The sequence below is a fragment of the Antechinus flavipes genome, chromosome 6 (genome assembly GCF_016432865.1).
Source record: "Antechinus flavipes isolate AdamAnt ecotype Samford, QLD, Australia chromosome 6, AdamAnt_v2, whole genome shotgun sequence".
NCBI classification, from domain to species: domain Eukaryota; kingdom Metazoa; phylum Chordata; class Mammalia; order Dasyuromorphia; family Dasyuridae; genus Antechinus; species Antechinus flavipes.
In genome coordinates this window covers 73101668-73118219 of record NC_067403.1, presented here as the reverse complement: position 1 = coordinate 73118219, position 16552 = coordinate 73101668, and the positions used below count along the sequence as shown (strand labels likewise).

The window sequence follows — 16552 nt, the reverse complement described above, 5'->3', positions numbered from 1 at the left end:
TGAGAGAAATGACATGCCCTAGTAATTTTCATATTTCCTTTAAAATGGAACAGCGGGCCTTTGATGCGAAATTTCCTAAAAAATGACCCCCCAAAAATACATCAAAACATTTCTATTAATTCATGGAATTAAGAAAAGCCTTTTACATTTTCTCCTGTCACTGATTCCATTTGCCTTATTACTTTCATCTGTAGCCCACAAACTTGGTGGCACATTCAACAAACCCCTTAGTGGCTGTTTCATCTCTGCTCTATTTGATTTCTTCTCTCTGAGTAAATGATTAAGTTTTCATGCATTGGTTCAACCAAAATCTATGTTCACTCAACCACATCCTTTATTGATTACTTCTACTGCAAACAGTAGGCCAAGTGTGATATACATAATTGGACAGTTGTCAGGGGATGTGGGTGTTAACAGTCCCGTTTTCCCAGTTGGAAACTGGAATCACCTTGATACACAAATATTCTGCCCTGCTTCATTCTCATTCTTTGGACCGAGGAGTCCTGTTCCTCGGAATATATGTTTTTAACTCTCTAAGGTCTGGTTGAATGAATCTAATGATTATACCATATAATATGCTCCCCGAATTGCACCTGTGCACTGCATATAGAAAACTGGAATTAATATTTGTCTAACACTTTAACCTTGTCCTTTAACTTATACAAATCATCTGCAGCTTTTCGGGGTGGAAATGTTGGATTTTTCTCCTCCTTGAAAGGCAGATTGGTTTCTAAATCTATTGCTAAATTTAAAATTTAGAAGCCTTTTAACCTAAAGAGAATGCTTACAATATACGTTCCAGATGATATATTAACAAGTTGGTTGAATATAGAATTGCATATTACTAGGACAGGGTATATTGTCTAACCGGAGAAAGATTTTTTTCCTCCAGCATTCTTTATCTGTGGCAAGTTTTAAGTAATTCCAGGATATTTCAGAAAACTATTGCTCTAATGGGAAAAGGAAAAGAGAAAATCAGACTCAACCAGAAATTGTTGCATTTTCACTTTATATTTCTAGTTCACTGAACTTACTCCTTTTCCACTGTCACATACCTCAACCTCAGGTGGAAGAGCGGAGTCTGGGGTGTGTTGCCATCAAAAATATATCTGCTTTTAGGAATATGAACTTAAATAAGCTTCACTGAGTCCATTTGACTATGGAGATGATTTTACCCCAGGGTTTTGGAGAGATGTGTAAAAAAAAAAAAAAAAAAGCCACCAATTTTCATCTTTTTTTCATAGGTTCAATTTTCTCTTGAAAGTCACAGTCTAGAAACAGTGCTGAGAAATGGGCCAGAAAAATCAGATGCAAACTTGCCAAAGCATTTCCAGCTCTAAAAATAATGGTCTCTTACTGAAGTGTTCTGTTGCTTCCCCTTTTCTTCTCATCTGATAATACACATCTGTTATTCCACAACATACAGATAAAGGTTATGACCATATGTATGTCTCCCTGATGTCATCTCCTGACCATAAGACCTTGGGTTAGGTCTACATTTGAGAAATTCCAGCCCATGACTAAGTGTTCTCCAGAGAGCATAGAACAAGAGAACCTTGACAGGGAGGACAGATTAGTAAAAGCTAATTCCCCAAACATTAGAGGTGCTTCCTCTCTTCCCCCCATTTCACCTAGGAACACAATCTGAAATAGATTCAGAGTCCCATTCTACCCCATTTCTGGCCCATAGAGCATGAAGTTAACAGAGAAGAAAGTTATATAGTATTTGATCTTTGGTTTCCTATGAAATCATCCAGAGAAAATTGTGTGGGTGATTTTATTTGACACAATACACTTTCAAGCCATAACAGAAAGTGCATAGCCAGCCACCTCCTACATGAGATTGAAGACAAGGGACCATTAGCATCTTAGTTTGTCCTTAAATATGATTCTACAATTTAGAGGCCGATATATTACAATTAAGCTTCAAAACTGGCATCAGCATCTGTTGCAAGTGCTTTTGAATTATCTTTCATAATGGCAAATTTTCATCTCCTTTTTTGTCGTTGTTGAAGGCAGGATTTGAGGAGATGATAGCTAAAAGTTATCCGAAGCAAATTCTGGTTAATATTTCAAATACTAATTTTCTAACATGAGTTCTTTATTATCTCTGAAGGCAGTTCCTAATAACAATTCCAGGAATGTTTTGAGCACTCTTGGTATCTATTGGAATAAGATAACCCTACCAAAGGGACTACTTTAAAAGAGAGAAGATTCATTTGTATGTGATTATAAAGCTTCTTATCCTGTCAGAGGATTCAGGACTTGATACTCTGTTGACTTATCCAAGATATTTGTATTTACTTCTGTATATAAGGGGAGAATTTGGTCATAGACACCCAAGTGATGAGCCCCAAAGCCCATATAGAATATATCTGACCATTTTATAATCTTACATCTGGGTAAGAAGAAACAAAAATAAATTAGAGGTGAAAGTGAATAAATAAGGGGTGGTACAGATGAATGGCAAGGATTTATACTACAAAACTAGGAAAAGACAGCTTCTTTCAAACAGGGATTATTTTATGCCTTGTATTTGTACTTCCAGGGCTAGGTAACTAGAAGGAATTCAATACTTTTTGATTGATTACTGTTTCTTGAGATTGATGAAGACATCATTAGTGAACACAGTGCCCAAACTGTGATTGTACACTTATTTCTGGAATAAGTTCCATAAATTGAGTTCCTTCTGTTGCTCTGCTTAAGGACAGTGTTACTTTCTCATGTAATACGTTTCCCTAGAGTTTTATAATGTTAACAATGTTAGTTTACCCACAGGTCTTCCTGGTGATGTCAATCTTGCTAGAAGCTCAACAAAACAAGACAGGCCCAAAATCCTGATTTCTCCCTCAGGCATGTGAGCACTGGATCTCCATTTGATGGTCTAAAAGCTTGACAAAGTACTCCATTTTTTTCTCCAATTGTATCTGAAGTCCTGGAAAATTTTACTGGGTGGGATCATTTAAAATTACTTTCAGTTGTTAACTGGAACTCCTAGGAGAGACAGAAGGAAGAACAGAAGAAGAGGCAATTAAAGGATCAGTCCCCACTATTTAACCCATATTTCAGGAATTTTTCTCCTCTTATTCAATTCCAGCCAAGGAAAACCGATGGAGGCTGTTGCTTACTTGGAAAAAGTTGTGGAAATTGCAAGAAATACCGACCAAAAGAGAAGACTGGTAGAAGCCTGTACCCTGCTTGGGGACATTTACAATGCAAAAGTAAGTATTTTTAGGAAGAAATGTGTGGTCATACCAGTATGATGTGACCCTTACCACTCTATTTGATCCTCACAACATTATACTAATCATCCTTCCTCTGCCTACAAAATATCATAAGTCTACCAGACATGAGTTAGCAAGGGGTTAGTTGCTGTTTTCGCTATCCTTTGGTTAGAAAGGCTAAAACAAAATTGTTGGAAGAACAAACAATACCTGAGATGGAGATAAACCATTGAAAAACTTGTTGAAGAAGGGGACAGAAAGTAGAGAAAAAAACTAGTGTTTATGATTGACAAGAAACTGTTTATCATCTCTGAAAGATGGTGGAGAACAGAAGAAAACTACAAGAATGTTTTCCAAATTACAATAAAGGGCAGAAAGTAGAGTCCATAGTTGAACTTTTCTTTGATTCCTGCCTAAAAGCTACCAACTGATAGCAATGAGGCAAAAGAGCTAGCATGTCTCAATCAAAAAATAATCAGGCCAGATTAAGCTCATTTCTTTTATTGTTTATTTTCATATGCATATAAAGTTAAGCCAAAATCAGAAGACTCCTGATTTTAACTAAAGCATTTGACAAAGTCTCCGATTCTCTTCTTGAGAAAAATAAGGATAGATATAATTTAGACCATTAGGTTGATTCAGAATTGGTAGAATGGCTAGTCCCAAAGACTAGTCACTAATGGACCGGTGCCATCTTGGAAGATCTCTAATGTTCTAAAGGTCTGTATTTAACCTTGTACCAATTAACATTTTTATTGATGACTTGGCTATAGAAATAGATGATCATTTATAAAATATACAGATGATACAGAGAGATAGCTGTCAAGATTTATTATAAGAACTGAAAAGATCAACTGACTAGAATGTTGAATCAAATCTTATAAGATGAAATTTGTATTTTGATTTAAAAAGAGGCAGCCAGATTATACAATGGATAGAGTACCTTAGCTGGAGTTGGGAGAGCCTGAGTTCAAATACACTTAATAGCCAGACACTTAATAGATGTGTGAGTGAGGTAAGTGTTTATCAGCCTCAGTTTCCTCATCTGTAAAATGGGGGTAATAATAGCACCTACCTACCCAGGGTTGTTGTAAGAATAAAATGAGATAATATTTGTAAAATCATTCTGCAAATTTTAAACTGAGTAGACTTCACGGGGTATTTCTTGATTTTCTTTTGAGTATTTGAAGGATTGTCATGAGGGAAAGAGTTAGGTTTGATCGGTGTAACTTGGAGGACAGTTCCCTTCTGGAGAAGAGAGGAATGAATAGAAGTCAAGAAATAGTTTGAGTTTCCATGTAAGGACAAAATTCCTGAAGATTAGAATGGTCCAATAATAGAATAGGTTGCTTCAGAAGCACCTCCTTCCCCTCTTTGAAGATCCTTAAACACACTGTAGATAACAATTTGTCAGGATTTATAGTGAGATTCCTTAAGTAGAGGCAGACCCAAATGATTTCTGCTGTCCCCTTCCAAGGTTGAGACTCTCTGGGTCTGTAACCTTACATTTCCCTCCATACCTAGCTCTGCAAAAAATAGATTTAATAAATGCTTGTTGAATTGAGGACTCCCAAATTTTTCTCCAACTATATTTCAAACTCAGGCAAATAGAAACAAATACTAGATGATACTGAATTAATAAGAGCTTTTACTATGTGTTAGACACTGCCCTATTTGATCCTCACAACAATCTTGAGAGGTAGCTGCTGTTATAATCCCCATTTTACAGATGAAAAAACTGAGGCAGGGTCACAAGCTAGTAAGTATCTGAGGCTGAATTTAAATTCTGATCTTCCTGTCTCTAGGTACTCTAAAGAGCTAGCTTTATATCTAATTTCTGAGAAAGCACTTTTAAAATCAATACTCTGCATTAGGAGGATTGCTCTTCTTAATTCCCTGTTTAGCAAAGATAGAATGCAAAATGAATGGAGGATGAAGTAGCATTTTGTTTCTGAGTAGTAGTTCTGAGTCCCATCTTTTTCAATCATCAAACATACAGTAATTAAGGACTTGCTATGCACTAAGCATTGTGCTGAGCCCAAGGGTTGTAACCAAGAAAAAAAGCCAGAATATCCCCTACCCTCAAGGAGCTTACATTCTAATGGAAGAGATATGTCTATAAATAGGGACATAGAAAGTATTCTGAATACATGAAAAAATAGCATTAGAGAAGAGAAAGCTTCTAGTTTGGGGAGAATCAGAAGAAACCTCCAGCAGAAATTCAAACTGATTCTTGAAGAAAACCAGGGATTCTCAGAAGCAAAGATAAAGAAAGAGTGCATTCTAGGTATGGGGGACATCACTGCAGAGACATGGGGAAAGAAGGTGGAGTATAACGCTCAAGAAAGAACAAGTAAGTCATAGTGGATGCATTACAGAGCATGTGGATGGGAGAAGTTCTAATAACATTATTAAAATAGGATACGGCCAAGTTGTGAAAAACTTTAAATACAAATCAAAGAACTTTAAGTGAATCTAGATTAATTTTCAATTGTTCCTTTCCTCTGGAAACTGGCTTTTGAAACTTATCAGCAAGCAATAATTTCTTATGCATAATAGAAATATATGTATATGTAATTGAGATGTGATGTAGATATAGATATAAGAATAGAGCCAGAATACAGTTGGAACCATGGAAATTCTCCCACAAACCCTTTATAATTTGCAAAAATCTTTTATGTAGAGCTCACCCTATATTCAGTGTTTTCCTCCTTCCATAATTCTTTATAAAGATGGTCATATTCTGAAAGCTTTCACCAAGTCCATTTTCAAGTATGTCCAAAATTCTAACCATAAATGAAAACACTGCATCCTGGGCCCATTCAGAATGTAACATTCTCCAAAGAACTCCAAGAACTCCCTTGGTTCTCAATCCCTTTCATAGAAATACCCTTTAGTTTCCACTCATCTTTCATTTAAAGAAAGTTCAATGCTTTATTTTTGGCATTCCTAAAGAATAATTGTAACAAATTCTGCAAATTGCCTTTGATCTTATAGATTAAGTAATAAAGTAAATCACTTTAATACTATAAATCTTATCTCAGTCAAGAATAATTCTAAATTCCTTTTCTTTAGTTTATAAGCATTTGTAGATGGTAAAAATATTTCGATTTATTTTATTTTTCTATAGAAAAAAATTAAGAGGAATAGATAAAATTACCATCATTCAGGATGATGGAGAATTGTCTACAGAGATAATTATCCAAATCTTTACTCAGAACACAAGCAAAAAAGTTCTATGCTTTTATTATGATCTATGTGAATTGTGCCAAATGAGACTACCCCATAGTTCTGATGGTTCTAATTTTTGATATAAACAGTACTGTGAATATAGGAGACAATAGGCACGGTTCATAAGAGTTTGTTAAACCAGTAAGGAGGCATGTAGACAAGAAAAATTGCTATTTTTCTGTTGTGATTTTCTAGATAATTTCCAGCTTTATAGCAGCAGTTTTGACCATATATTTGTAGCATTTTAAAAATGATTATCAGCTGATAAACTAAATCCTCAAAACTCAAGGCTAAATCATGATACAAATTAGAATGAAGTGTTGATTTAATGTTAAATATCATTTAGATTGCTTGATATGTTCACAGAATTCTCCCAGAAATATTCTTTCTTAAATTTCTAGAGCAGTGATACGGTGGAGACAACATGCAAACTTTGTGTCAGGAAGATGTGGATTCAAATCTGCATATGCCATTTACTAGTTATGTGGCCATTGACAGTGTATTTTATCTTCAGTTTCAATTTCTTCATCTATATAGAGGGACTATACTTTAGGACTGTTTCTTAGACCTCTGATATCTCAAATAAGATAATATTACAAACTTTGAAATGCTATATAAAATGTCAGTTATGATTCTTTTTTTTTTAAATCATTTTATGAGGACAAGGATACAAAAAAATGTTTGGGGAATGTTTTTAATTCACAACACTTAACATGGTGGCTGGTATGTAGTGAGTACTTGATAAATGCTGAATTAATAAATAAATCAGTGAATTCTGAAAATTGTTACAGAAATGAATCAAAATTTTTTTATGATACATAATAGTATCATCATCCCCTTTGGAATTTTCATAAAATATATATACTGATCATCCAACACTTAGAAGTTCATCACATCAAGTTTTGTATCTAAAATCACAGGAAACTTAAAAATAAGGAAACGAAAATGAGAAGTCTTATTTATGCCTGTAGTTGTAAAAATACAACTTAGTTTTCATTATGGTAACAACAAAAACATTCAAAATATTCACAAGATAACAATAGTTAAACATGAAACTCATAGAAATGAACTTTTGGGATAAATCTGACTATGAAGTTTAAGTAGTCCCTGATATTGGAGGAAAAAAGATATTTGAACACTGCTTAAAAGTCAAAAGGTTTTGCTAAAGATGATCACATTATTGAGAGCAAAAAAAAAAAAAAAAACAAAGTAGAAAAGATTGTTTTCCTTTTTGATTTAGTAATTTTGTAGAAAAACAATCTATGCATCTGTAATCTGACAATAGATGAATATAATAAATCAAAATTATATGAAGATTTATTCAAGAAAGCAATTTCCAGAATAGACAATAAGGGCAACAATAAACTTCAGAAGAGAAAATCATTTGGGAAGATGAACAGCAACTTGATATGCTATTGTCCAAGAATAGTGTAGATATATGCCTATATATTTATATATTGAAATATAGAAATAATAGATTACTTCCCAGGAAATTTGATTTGCCTTAATGTTAACTTCAACTTCAAAAAGTTAAGGAGCCAACACAGGAAAATTCTATTCTGAATCTGATTCTCACAACCTGGTTACAAAGGTAAAATGCTGTGGGAACATAGAGTCACAGGATCATTCCACATTAGAATTTACAGTCAAGAAATAGAAACTCGGTAGAATAATATGAATACTCTAGATTTTTATAAGAATAGAAATCTTATAGGCAGGTAGGTAGGATCCTATGGGCTGATATTCCATAGAAGAAGTCAGCCCATGGGGGATGGGAAATTCTCAAGAATGCTCAAAGAATCAGCAGCAGTTAGTTCCATATGCCAGAAAAAGGGAGGTTATAGGCCTACTATCCTACTCAGAGATCTGGATCACTATGTTCAATTCTGTGAACTACACTTTAGAGAGGATATTGGTTATCTATAGGACATTCAAATTATGACAAAAGAGTGAAGAGCCTGAAAATCTTGCTATACAAGAATCACTTGAAGGAACTAGGGATAATTTACTTGAAGAAGAAAAGTCTTAAAGGCGTTATGAGCAATCCTCAAGGATCTGAAAGGATGCTATGTGGAAGAAGTTGTAAATATGTTGTATTTGGACCCAATGGGCAGAGGTATGACTGATTGCTGGAAAGGAAAAGATTTTGGTTTGCTGTTAAAAAAAAAAAAACCTACCCCAACAATTAGAGTTGTCCAAAAGTAGCCTGTTCTACTAACTCTAAAGAGTGTAGATTCCACCTCCAATGGAGATTTTCAGGCAAAAACTATTATGCATACTTGCTGGCTATGTTAAAGAGCAGATATTTGATGAGATATGTGAGTTGGAATAGATATTGTAGTCCCTTTTACCACCACATCCCAAATTATTAATACCCATGGTACAATGCAATAATTTATTATAAGTATGACTTTAAATATAATCCCAACAAATAGTCAAATTATATTAATCATATCCACTTCAATTATTTCATGATCTCTGATTTCATTTGTATGGATACTCTCCTTCCCAATGAATAATAACCTCTTCATGATTTTGTAGATAATCTCATAAACTACTGTGACAAACGAATTTCTGATGGTGAGATTCTTGAATCTAACCTAGACCAATTCTTGGATTATATAGAGAGAGTTGGCTATGGTACCTATAAAATCAGAAGTTTTTCAGCTGGTCAGAACCTGTACTCCACTAGTATTGCCTTCTGGAGACTGGCCAGGCTCACTTTCACACTATGGTGAGGCATAGGAAAATAGGAACTGAATGAAGAGATAGTTATGTTTTGGGGTGTTTGGTTTATATTTTTATTAGAGAATTCTTCAGTGTATAGGACATTTCTAGAATATTTCCTTGACTATTATTAGTAACACCTCTCTAATGCACAGTCTCACAGATTTTCCAGAACTTAGGTGACTCGTCTAGAATCATACACCCAGTACAAGTCTGTTGCAGAAATCTGATTCCAAGAATGGTTCTCTACCTATTTCAACACCCTGTCTCATATATACAAAACATGTAGAAAGATTGTCAACAAAACATATTTTAGGTGTGGATGCTTGATGACTTCATTTTCCTTTCTCTGGAAAAATATATTATCTAAAGTCCTTTATTTCCCAAATTACTAAGATGGCAAGTTGTTATTTGAGATCAATTAGACAACACAGTGGAGGACAGCCAGGTTTGGAATTAGGAAGACTCACCTTTCTGAATTCAAATCTGACTTAAGACAGATTTAAGACTGACTTAAGACATAGCCAGTATGTGAACCTGATCAAGCCACTTAGTATTGCTTGCCTGTTTCCTCATCATGGCAAATCATCCCAATGTTTTTGCCAAGAAAACTCCAAATAGTGTCAGGAAGAGTTGGACATAACTAAAAAATTTATTGAACAAAATGAAGTTGTTATTTATCCAGAATTAAGGGTCAGTAAATTCAATAAGCTAGTTAAAATAAAGTGATAAGACATATAAATAGCTTATGTCACTGGTTTTCATTTTTCAACTTTTAAAAACTCAATTTTTCAATTCCAAATTCTCTCCCTCCCCCATCTTCTATCCATTGAGACAAACAAAAAGAACAAAAAAAAAATGAAGGAAGGAAAAAGGAAGGGAAGAAGGGAGGGAGGGAGAGAGGAAGAAAGGAAGAAAGGAAGGAAGGAAAGAAGGAAGAAAGGAAGGAAGGAAAGAAGGAAGAAAGGAAGAAAGGAAGGAAGGAAGAAAGAAGGAAGGAAGGAAGGAAGGAAGGAAGAAGGAAGGAAGGAAGGAAGGAAGAAAGGAAGGAAGGAAGGAAGGAAGGAGGAAGGAAGGAAGAAGGAAGGAAGGAAGGGAGGGAGGGAGGAAGGGAGGGAGGGAGGGAGGGAGGAAGGGAGGGAGGGAGGGAGGGAGGGAGGAAGGGAGAGAGGGAAGGAAGGTGGTAGGGAAGGAGAAAGAGAAGAAGAGAGGGAGGGTGGAAGGGAGGAAGGAAGAGAGAAGGAGAGAAGAAGAGAGTGAGGGTGGGTGGGAGAGAGAGGGAGTGAGAGAGGATAAATAATTTGATAAATGCACTTGCACTTGGTACTACAATGATACTAAATACATTTTCTCTTTGGCTATTCAGAAAGTGCTTTAGGATTTCAGGTTGTGTTAAGGTTGTCATAATAATACAGTGTCATGAAAAAAAAAAAGCTTATTCTGATCTGAGATTTATATTCCTTGCATTTTGACAGAAGTTTGTCTTTGTTTAACTTCTTTGTATAGTCCAAAAATACAAGATAGTCTTTTCAAACTTTGGCAAATTCTATATTGTGTTACTAAGAATCTTGATCTGTTCATGGAGAAGAAACATTGTATATTTGATTATCTAAACATTTTCCTTTCAAACATACACCCTTATAGTGCAGGTTTATTTATCTAAAAACTAATACATACGTATTTATGAATCATAGCCACATGATAGTTTCTAACTTTAATCTAAAGCCTGATTCAGTCATTCTGCAGTAAACCAAATGTATTATGTATAATATACAATTTAATTCCTCCAGACTGAATAAAGTTAATGTATATTCCTTCCATAATTGAATATTCTAAAAAAGCATATTTTGTCCTTGAATGACTATAATTTTAGACATTCCAAATTCTAGTAAAATTACATGTCAACTCTGCTTCTACTGACAAATACATTAGGGCCAAAGGAGAAATAAAAACTCTACCCTTTAAGTAGTCTACATATTTTTAAAAAGTTACTTTTATCCTACGTGTCAGTCAAGAAGCAAGGATACCAGATAATACTCTGAGAACGGAGTAAAAAGTAATGGGGATAGATAGTTATGACTTTTACTTCTCTTATTCATGGTTTGAGTCCCCTGACCTTTCTGTCCTACTCCCACTATGGCATGCAAACATATAAATCTGCAAGGCTCACCTGGCACATTTGAATAAGAAATGTAGGGAAAAAATACACCAAATCACTATCACTATACCTGAACATGTATCCTTGTGTGCTCACTGAAAACAAAAAACAAAAAAGCTGGAAAGTATACAATTAAAAAGAAAGATGAATAACTGATAGGTAAGATAGACAGACAGACAAACAGATAGATACATAGATACATAGATCCATCCATCTCTCTGATAAAGTTGTAACCCTTAGAACTAACTGATCCTGAAGACCCATAAATACTAATGTTATTTAAATAGTGTTCATTGCTAAATTTATACTTGACTTCAATTTAACCCACTGTGCACAATATTTTGTTGCCCTTAGAATATTTCAGATTTATTCTAAGTGGAGTTTGTTCTTTTTTTGAATAATAAGCTCCTGAAAGCTGTGTCCTTCTTTAGAAACAACTAGAACATTAACATTAAATTCTAACATTAAATTTTTGCTATTTGCCTTACAAAGCTCTCCAAAATGTTATTCACTAACTACTTATCCCCCAATTACTCCCAACTTTTATCTTCATTAGACAAAACTCCCCACTGACTCCAAGAAAAGACATGTTCATTCCTGTTAATGGTAGACCAAGAAAAATGCAAGGGACCTCTTTATCCATCAATTTTTTGGATTAAAAACACTTCATGCATTTTCATAAGTATATTTCATTCTCAGAGATGGGATGGCATAGTAGGGGAAAATACTGGATGGAAAGTTAATAGAGTCATCTATTAGTCATAATCCTTCCACTAAGGAGCAGGTTCACTTTGACTTTTGGGATCTTGGTTTCTACATTTTTCAAATTAAGAAGGTGGGATCTTCAAGTCTTTAAAGTACATACTGATTTAGAAACTCATTGAAGCTTTGAATTTTATGTGATTTTTCCCATCCTGGTCCATCATGAAATAGTTTGGAGAAGTAGTCTGAAACTCTTGGAAAGGAATTAATCATTCTCCCCTATGACAGAGGGGAGGAGTGGAATGAAGAAAAGGGGTTAGCTGCAAAAGGAGGAAGTTGAGATGTATTATCTTCATTCTAGTGATTTGTTCTAAATTCTTTTAAGATGGGGGATATTCAAAGAAGGGTTTGGAGAAAAACAAGAGTTGGTGACTAACAAAAGTTTTGAATGAATAGGTAATGGTTGATGAAAGCTAGAGGAATTTCAGAGGGACTTTGAGAAGATTGTATAAAAGTAAAGATTTCAGGGCTTTTACAAATAGCCCAGAAAAAAGGAGGTTGAAATGGAAATTCATCACTATCCACATCATCAAGAATTGCCAAATGCTTTATACATATCAACTTATTTGATCCTGACAACAATCCCATGAGATCAGTGCTATTATGATCTCCATTTTTATAGATGAAGAAACTGAGACTTGGAAAAGGTTAAGTGACTTGCTCAGTCATAAAACTTGTATGAGTACTCAGATCTTCCTGACTCCAAGTCCTATGTCCTATCCACTGTATCATCTACCTGCCTTTATAGCTAGCCAGCACCAGTAAAAATTTAGGAAAAAGATTTTCAAGGCAACATTTTTGTATTTTTCATTGCCACTGTTTGAGGGATCACTTTATAATGAGATACAGTCTGTTGGTAACTGACAGCTGTCAGTCATCCATGACTTACTCCATCTGTTAACCAATCCTGAGTAATTTAAGAAAGTAAGGGCAGAGGCTTCTGTCATCGGGGTATTCCAGTTATTTTTTATTTGGCACTAATTAACCAGTTTGGTTGAAAATGTCCTCTTACTTTGACAGAAAATAGCAGCTATTCAAAATGTTCCATATGACAGTCATCCAATTCTCTCCTTGGAAAAAAATTCCAACCATGTCCAAGTGGGTAGGTCTTTCCCTCCCCCCATTTTTAAAATCACCACTATATATAGACATAGCATGTAGCACGTGCAATAATCATGACTTTTTTCCATTATTCTAATGGGCAATGTACTAACTAAAATATAATGCTGAAGAGTTGATAAGTACCATGATTCAAACATGATCCTTATTAGGCTCTATATACTATAAGAGAAAAATGTGAAATGGTATGATGAATAAAATGTGATTAATAAAACGAAATCCTTTCTTTTTTGTTTTCAGGGATTTTATACAAAAGCCTGTGCGTACTTTAAGCAAGCTTTTGATACAACCAGTGAGCTCAGGAATATCCCACTGGTGGATGAGACCAAAGTCCACTATGGAATTGCCAAGGCTCACCAGATGATGACAACGATCAACAAGTTCATCGAATCTGCTGACCACAACAGCCTTAATAACCTTCTGGCATGGAAAGCGAACCGAACCGAGTTTTTCCCAGAAGCCACTGTTGGTAAGATCGAGAAACCTATTAATTTCCAATGCTGCTGATGGCATGTTTGGTTGAAATGTTTATTCAATTGTAATCCCTCTTGGATTGACCTTGTATTACACAGAAGTTAGATACACTTTGGTGTGTAAAATTCTAATTGATTTTAAAGGAATTTCACAAAGAAAAATGGACAATTATGATCTTTTTAAAAGGTAACTATTCTCTACACTATTTTTATAAATATATAAAGTATTCATCAACATAGACTGAGCCATAAAACCTATTCGTATGTGACAAGAAAAAAAAGGACAATGATTGCGCAAAATATTATGGCATAGGTACTACTTTTAATGAAAATTCTCGTTTTTTCTATCCACTTTCCTTCAGTATTCTGTAGTTTTGGATAAACATCCACAGTCTTCTGTCCTTTCTTCAAAGGCATTTTATACCTCTCTTGTCCTGTCCAATACAAAATGAAAAATTATACTTGAAGCCACATAAGAGTTTGTGTGATCTGGAAGGTTAAGTGGATCACATCTTCAGTGAATCAGTAATTCAACACAGAGTAGATTTTAAAAAGAAATTAATACAATCTCTGGATGTAAGAAAGTGATCAGGTCCAGAACATAGATTATAGAAGTCTTGCTGTTCTCTGCCTTGGCCAGACCAAAAATAGTTTGTTATGTCTAGTTCCAAGTATCATGTTAGAGAAAACATTGATACAAACTGGCAAGGGTACAAAGGAGGGATGAAAAGCATGCTATATAAGGGTAATGGAGTCCATGCCATACTTGCAAGCAAGTAGAATACTACTTAATTCATTATTAAAAGTAATATAAGTAAATATAACATACAGTACTAAAAGTAAAGTTAAAAAAAAAAAAAGACTAAAAGTATTCTAGTCATGAGAATAGGAAAAACAGCTTGTTCCATACATGAAATATGAAACAAACTTGATGAACAAAATTTTTAGTAATAGATGATTTTCAAAATGCTAAATAATTGAAATAACTAATCTTGGCCCCAGGGGGAAAAAGAAACAAAGTATATTTCCCTCCTTTCAGCAAAAAAGTGGGGGACTTTAGGAATAAAATATTGAGTATGCTGTCACATCACAATCATTATGGTTTTTTTTTTTCCTTTGTAATAAGTGAAGGGTCATTGTGTGGATGACTCGTGGTGAAGGTGGGCGTTATCTGGAAATGTCTATAATGTAAAAAATGAAAAGTATCAGTAATGCACATTTTTTAAAAATGGAAAATAGCTAAAATGAATGGTTTGGTTAAATTGGGTATGTCCAAATATACAGAAACTATATAATAATTATTAAGCTATCATTTTTAGGAGAATAACTTACTTGAGAGGAAATTCTCTAGAAATATGGGGATTGATTATCCAGTGTATGGACTTTCCAATCTTTGGTTTTGCCTCTTCCTTTCTATTGCCATGTTTTTTAAAATTGTTTTTTCTTTGAATGATATTTTTTTCAATTGCATGTAAAATATTTCTTAACATTCATTTTTTTTAAATTTTGAGTTTCAAATTCTCTTCCCTTCCCTTTCACCTCCCGGAGGTAGCAAGCAATTTTATACAGATTATACATGCACAATCATGCAAAACGTACTTCTGTATTAGTCGTGCTGTGAAAGAAAAACATAATTCAACACACACACACATACACACAAAATAAAATTTTTAGAAGTATGTTTCAATCTGTACTAACATTTTTCATCATGGGCCCTTTGGAATTTTCTTGGATCATTGTATTGCTGAGAAAAGCTAACTTATTCATAGTTGATCATCATGCAGTATTGCTGTTACTATATACAATGTTCTCCTTACTTCACTTTGAATCAGTTCTTGTAAGTCTTTCCAGGTTTTTCTGAAATCATCCTGTTTATCATTTCTTATAGCATAAAAATATACCATCACAATCGTAGTCCACAATTTGTTCAGCCATTCCCCAATTGATGCATATCCCCTCAATTTCTAATTCTTTGACACCATAAGAAAAACTGCCTATTCATATCCTTTGACCATTTACCAATTGGGGAATGACTTGTATTCTTATAAATTTGATTTAGTTCTCTGTATATTTAATTTGCTGCTAATTTGCACTGACCATGACCTGCTACTGGCAGCCATTTGCAAGGAATTGGACTTTCACTACTGACTTGTACTGGGGCTACTGGTCTCACTGCTGGCTTATGCCAGGACTTAGGACCTTGGTGTTGACTTACCAGGATTGCTTAGGCTGCACTTTGCTCCAATCTCACCCCAGTCAGACAGATCTTTCTCACTGACCTTCTAAGTTGTCTTGGGCTAGAAAATCCTTTTGTTGGTTCTGCTGCTCCAGAGCTAATTTTGAGATATATTTTAATGGTTTTCAGAAGGGAATTTGGGAAAACTCAGGCAGTTCCCTGATCATATTCCACCAACTTGGCTCTATTCCCTTTGCCATGCTCTATTTAAGGGAAGAAAAGAAAGAAAAGAGTTGGAATTCTTGTGAGTCTATCTGAGTATTCATTGAGTTACTGCAGAAGTTCTAGCAGAGGATGGGCACTGTTTATGTATTTCATTTAGCCAGGAGATTATTTTTTTCCACCTAACCCCAATCTTACCTTCCTCCTACATTGTGAATGAGTTACTTGTTACTCCAAATACAATTTGTCCATAGTATTTATCTCTTGCTCATTTTTATTGTACCTTATGTACCAAGCCTTTCACTTTATTCTTATAAGTTTCCATTTTTTTTTCCAATGTGGATCCTTCAATACTCTTAAAAAGCAGTGCTAGGGTACCAATAGCTTCCACATTAAAGTTTGACTCAGGCAAGGAAGACAAGATCTACAATCAGAAACAATTACAGCAAAACTACCACCA

At 34.6% G+C, this 16552-nt stretch overlaps 1 protein-coding gene across 3 annotated transcripts in view; it reads left to right on the top strand.

Moving 5' to 3' along the window:
- The window catches only part of TTC29 (tetratricopeptide repeat domain 29), a 271305-nt gene that overhangs the window by 167657 nt on the left and 87096 nt on the right, over window positions 1–16552 (top strand). For all 3 annotated transcript variants that reach the window (XM_051964925.1, XM_051964926.1, XM_051964924.1), the window contains exons 10-11: window positions 3098–3221; window positions 13462–13690. In XM_051964925.1, the coding sequence (XP_051820885.1) occupies window positions 3098–3221; window positions 13462–13690 (353 nt within the window). The remainder of the gene's footprint in view (window positions 1–3097; window positions 3222–13461; window positions 13691–16552) is intronic.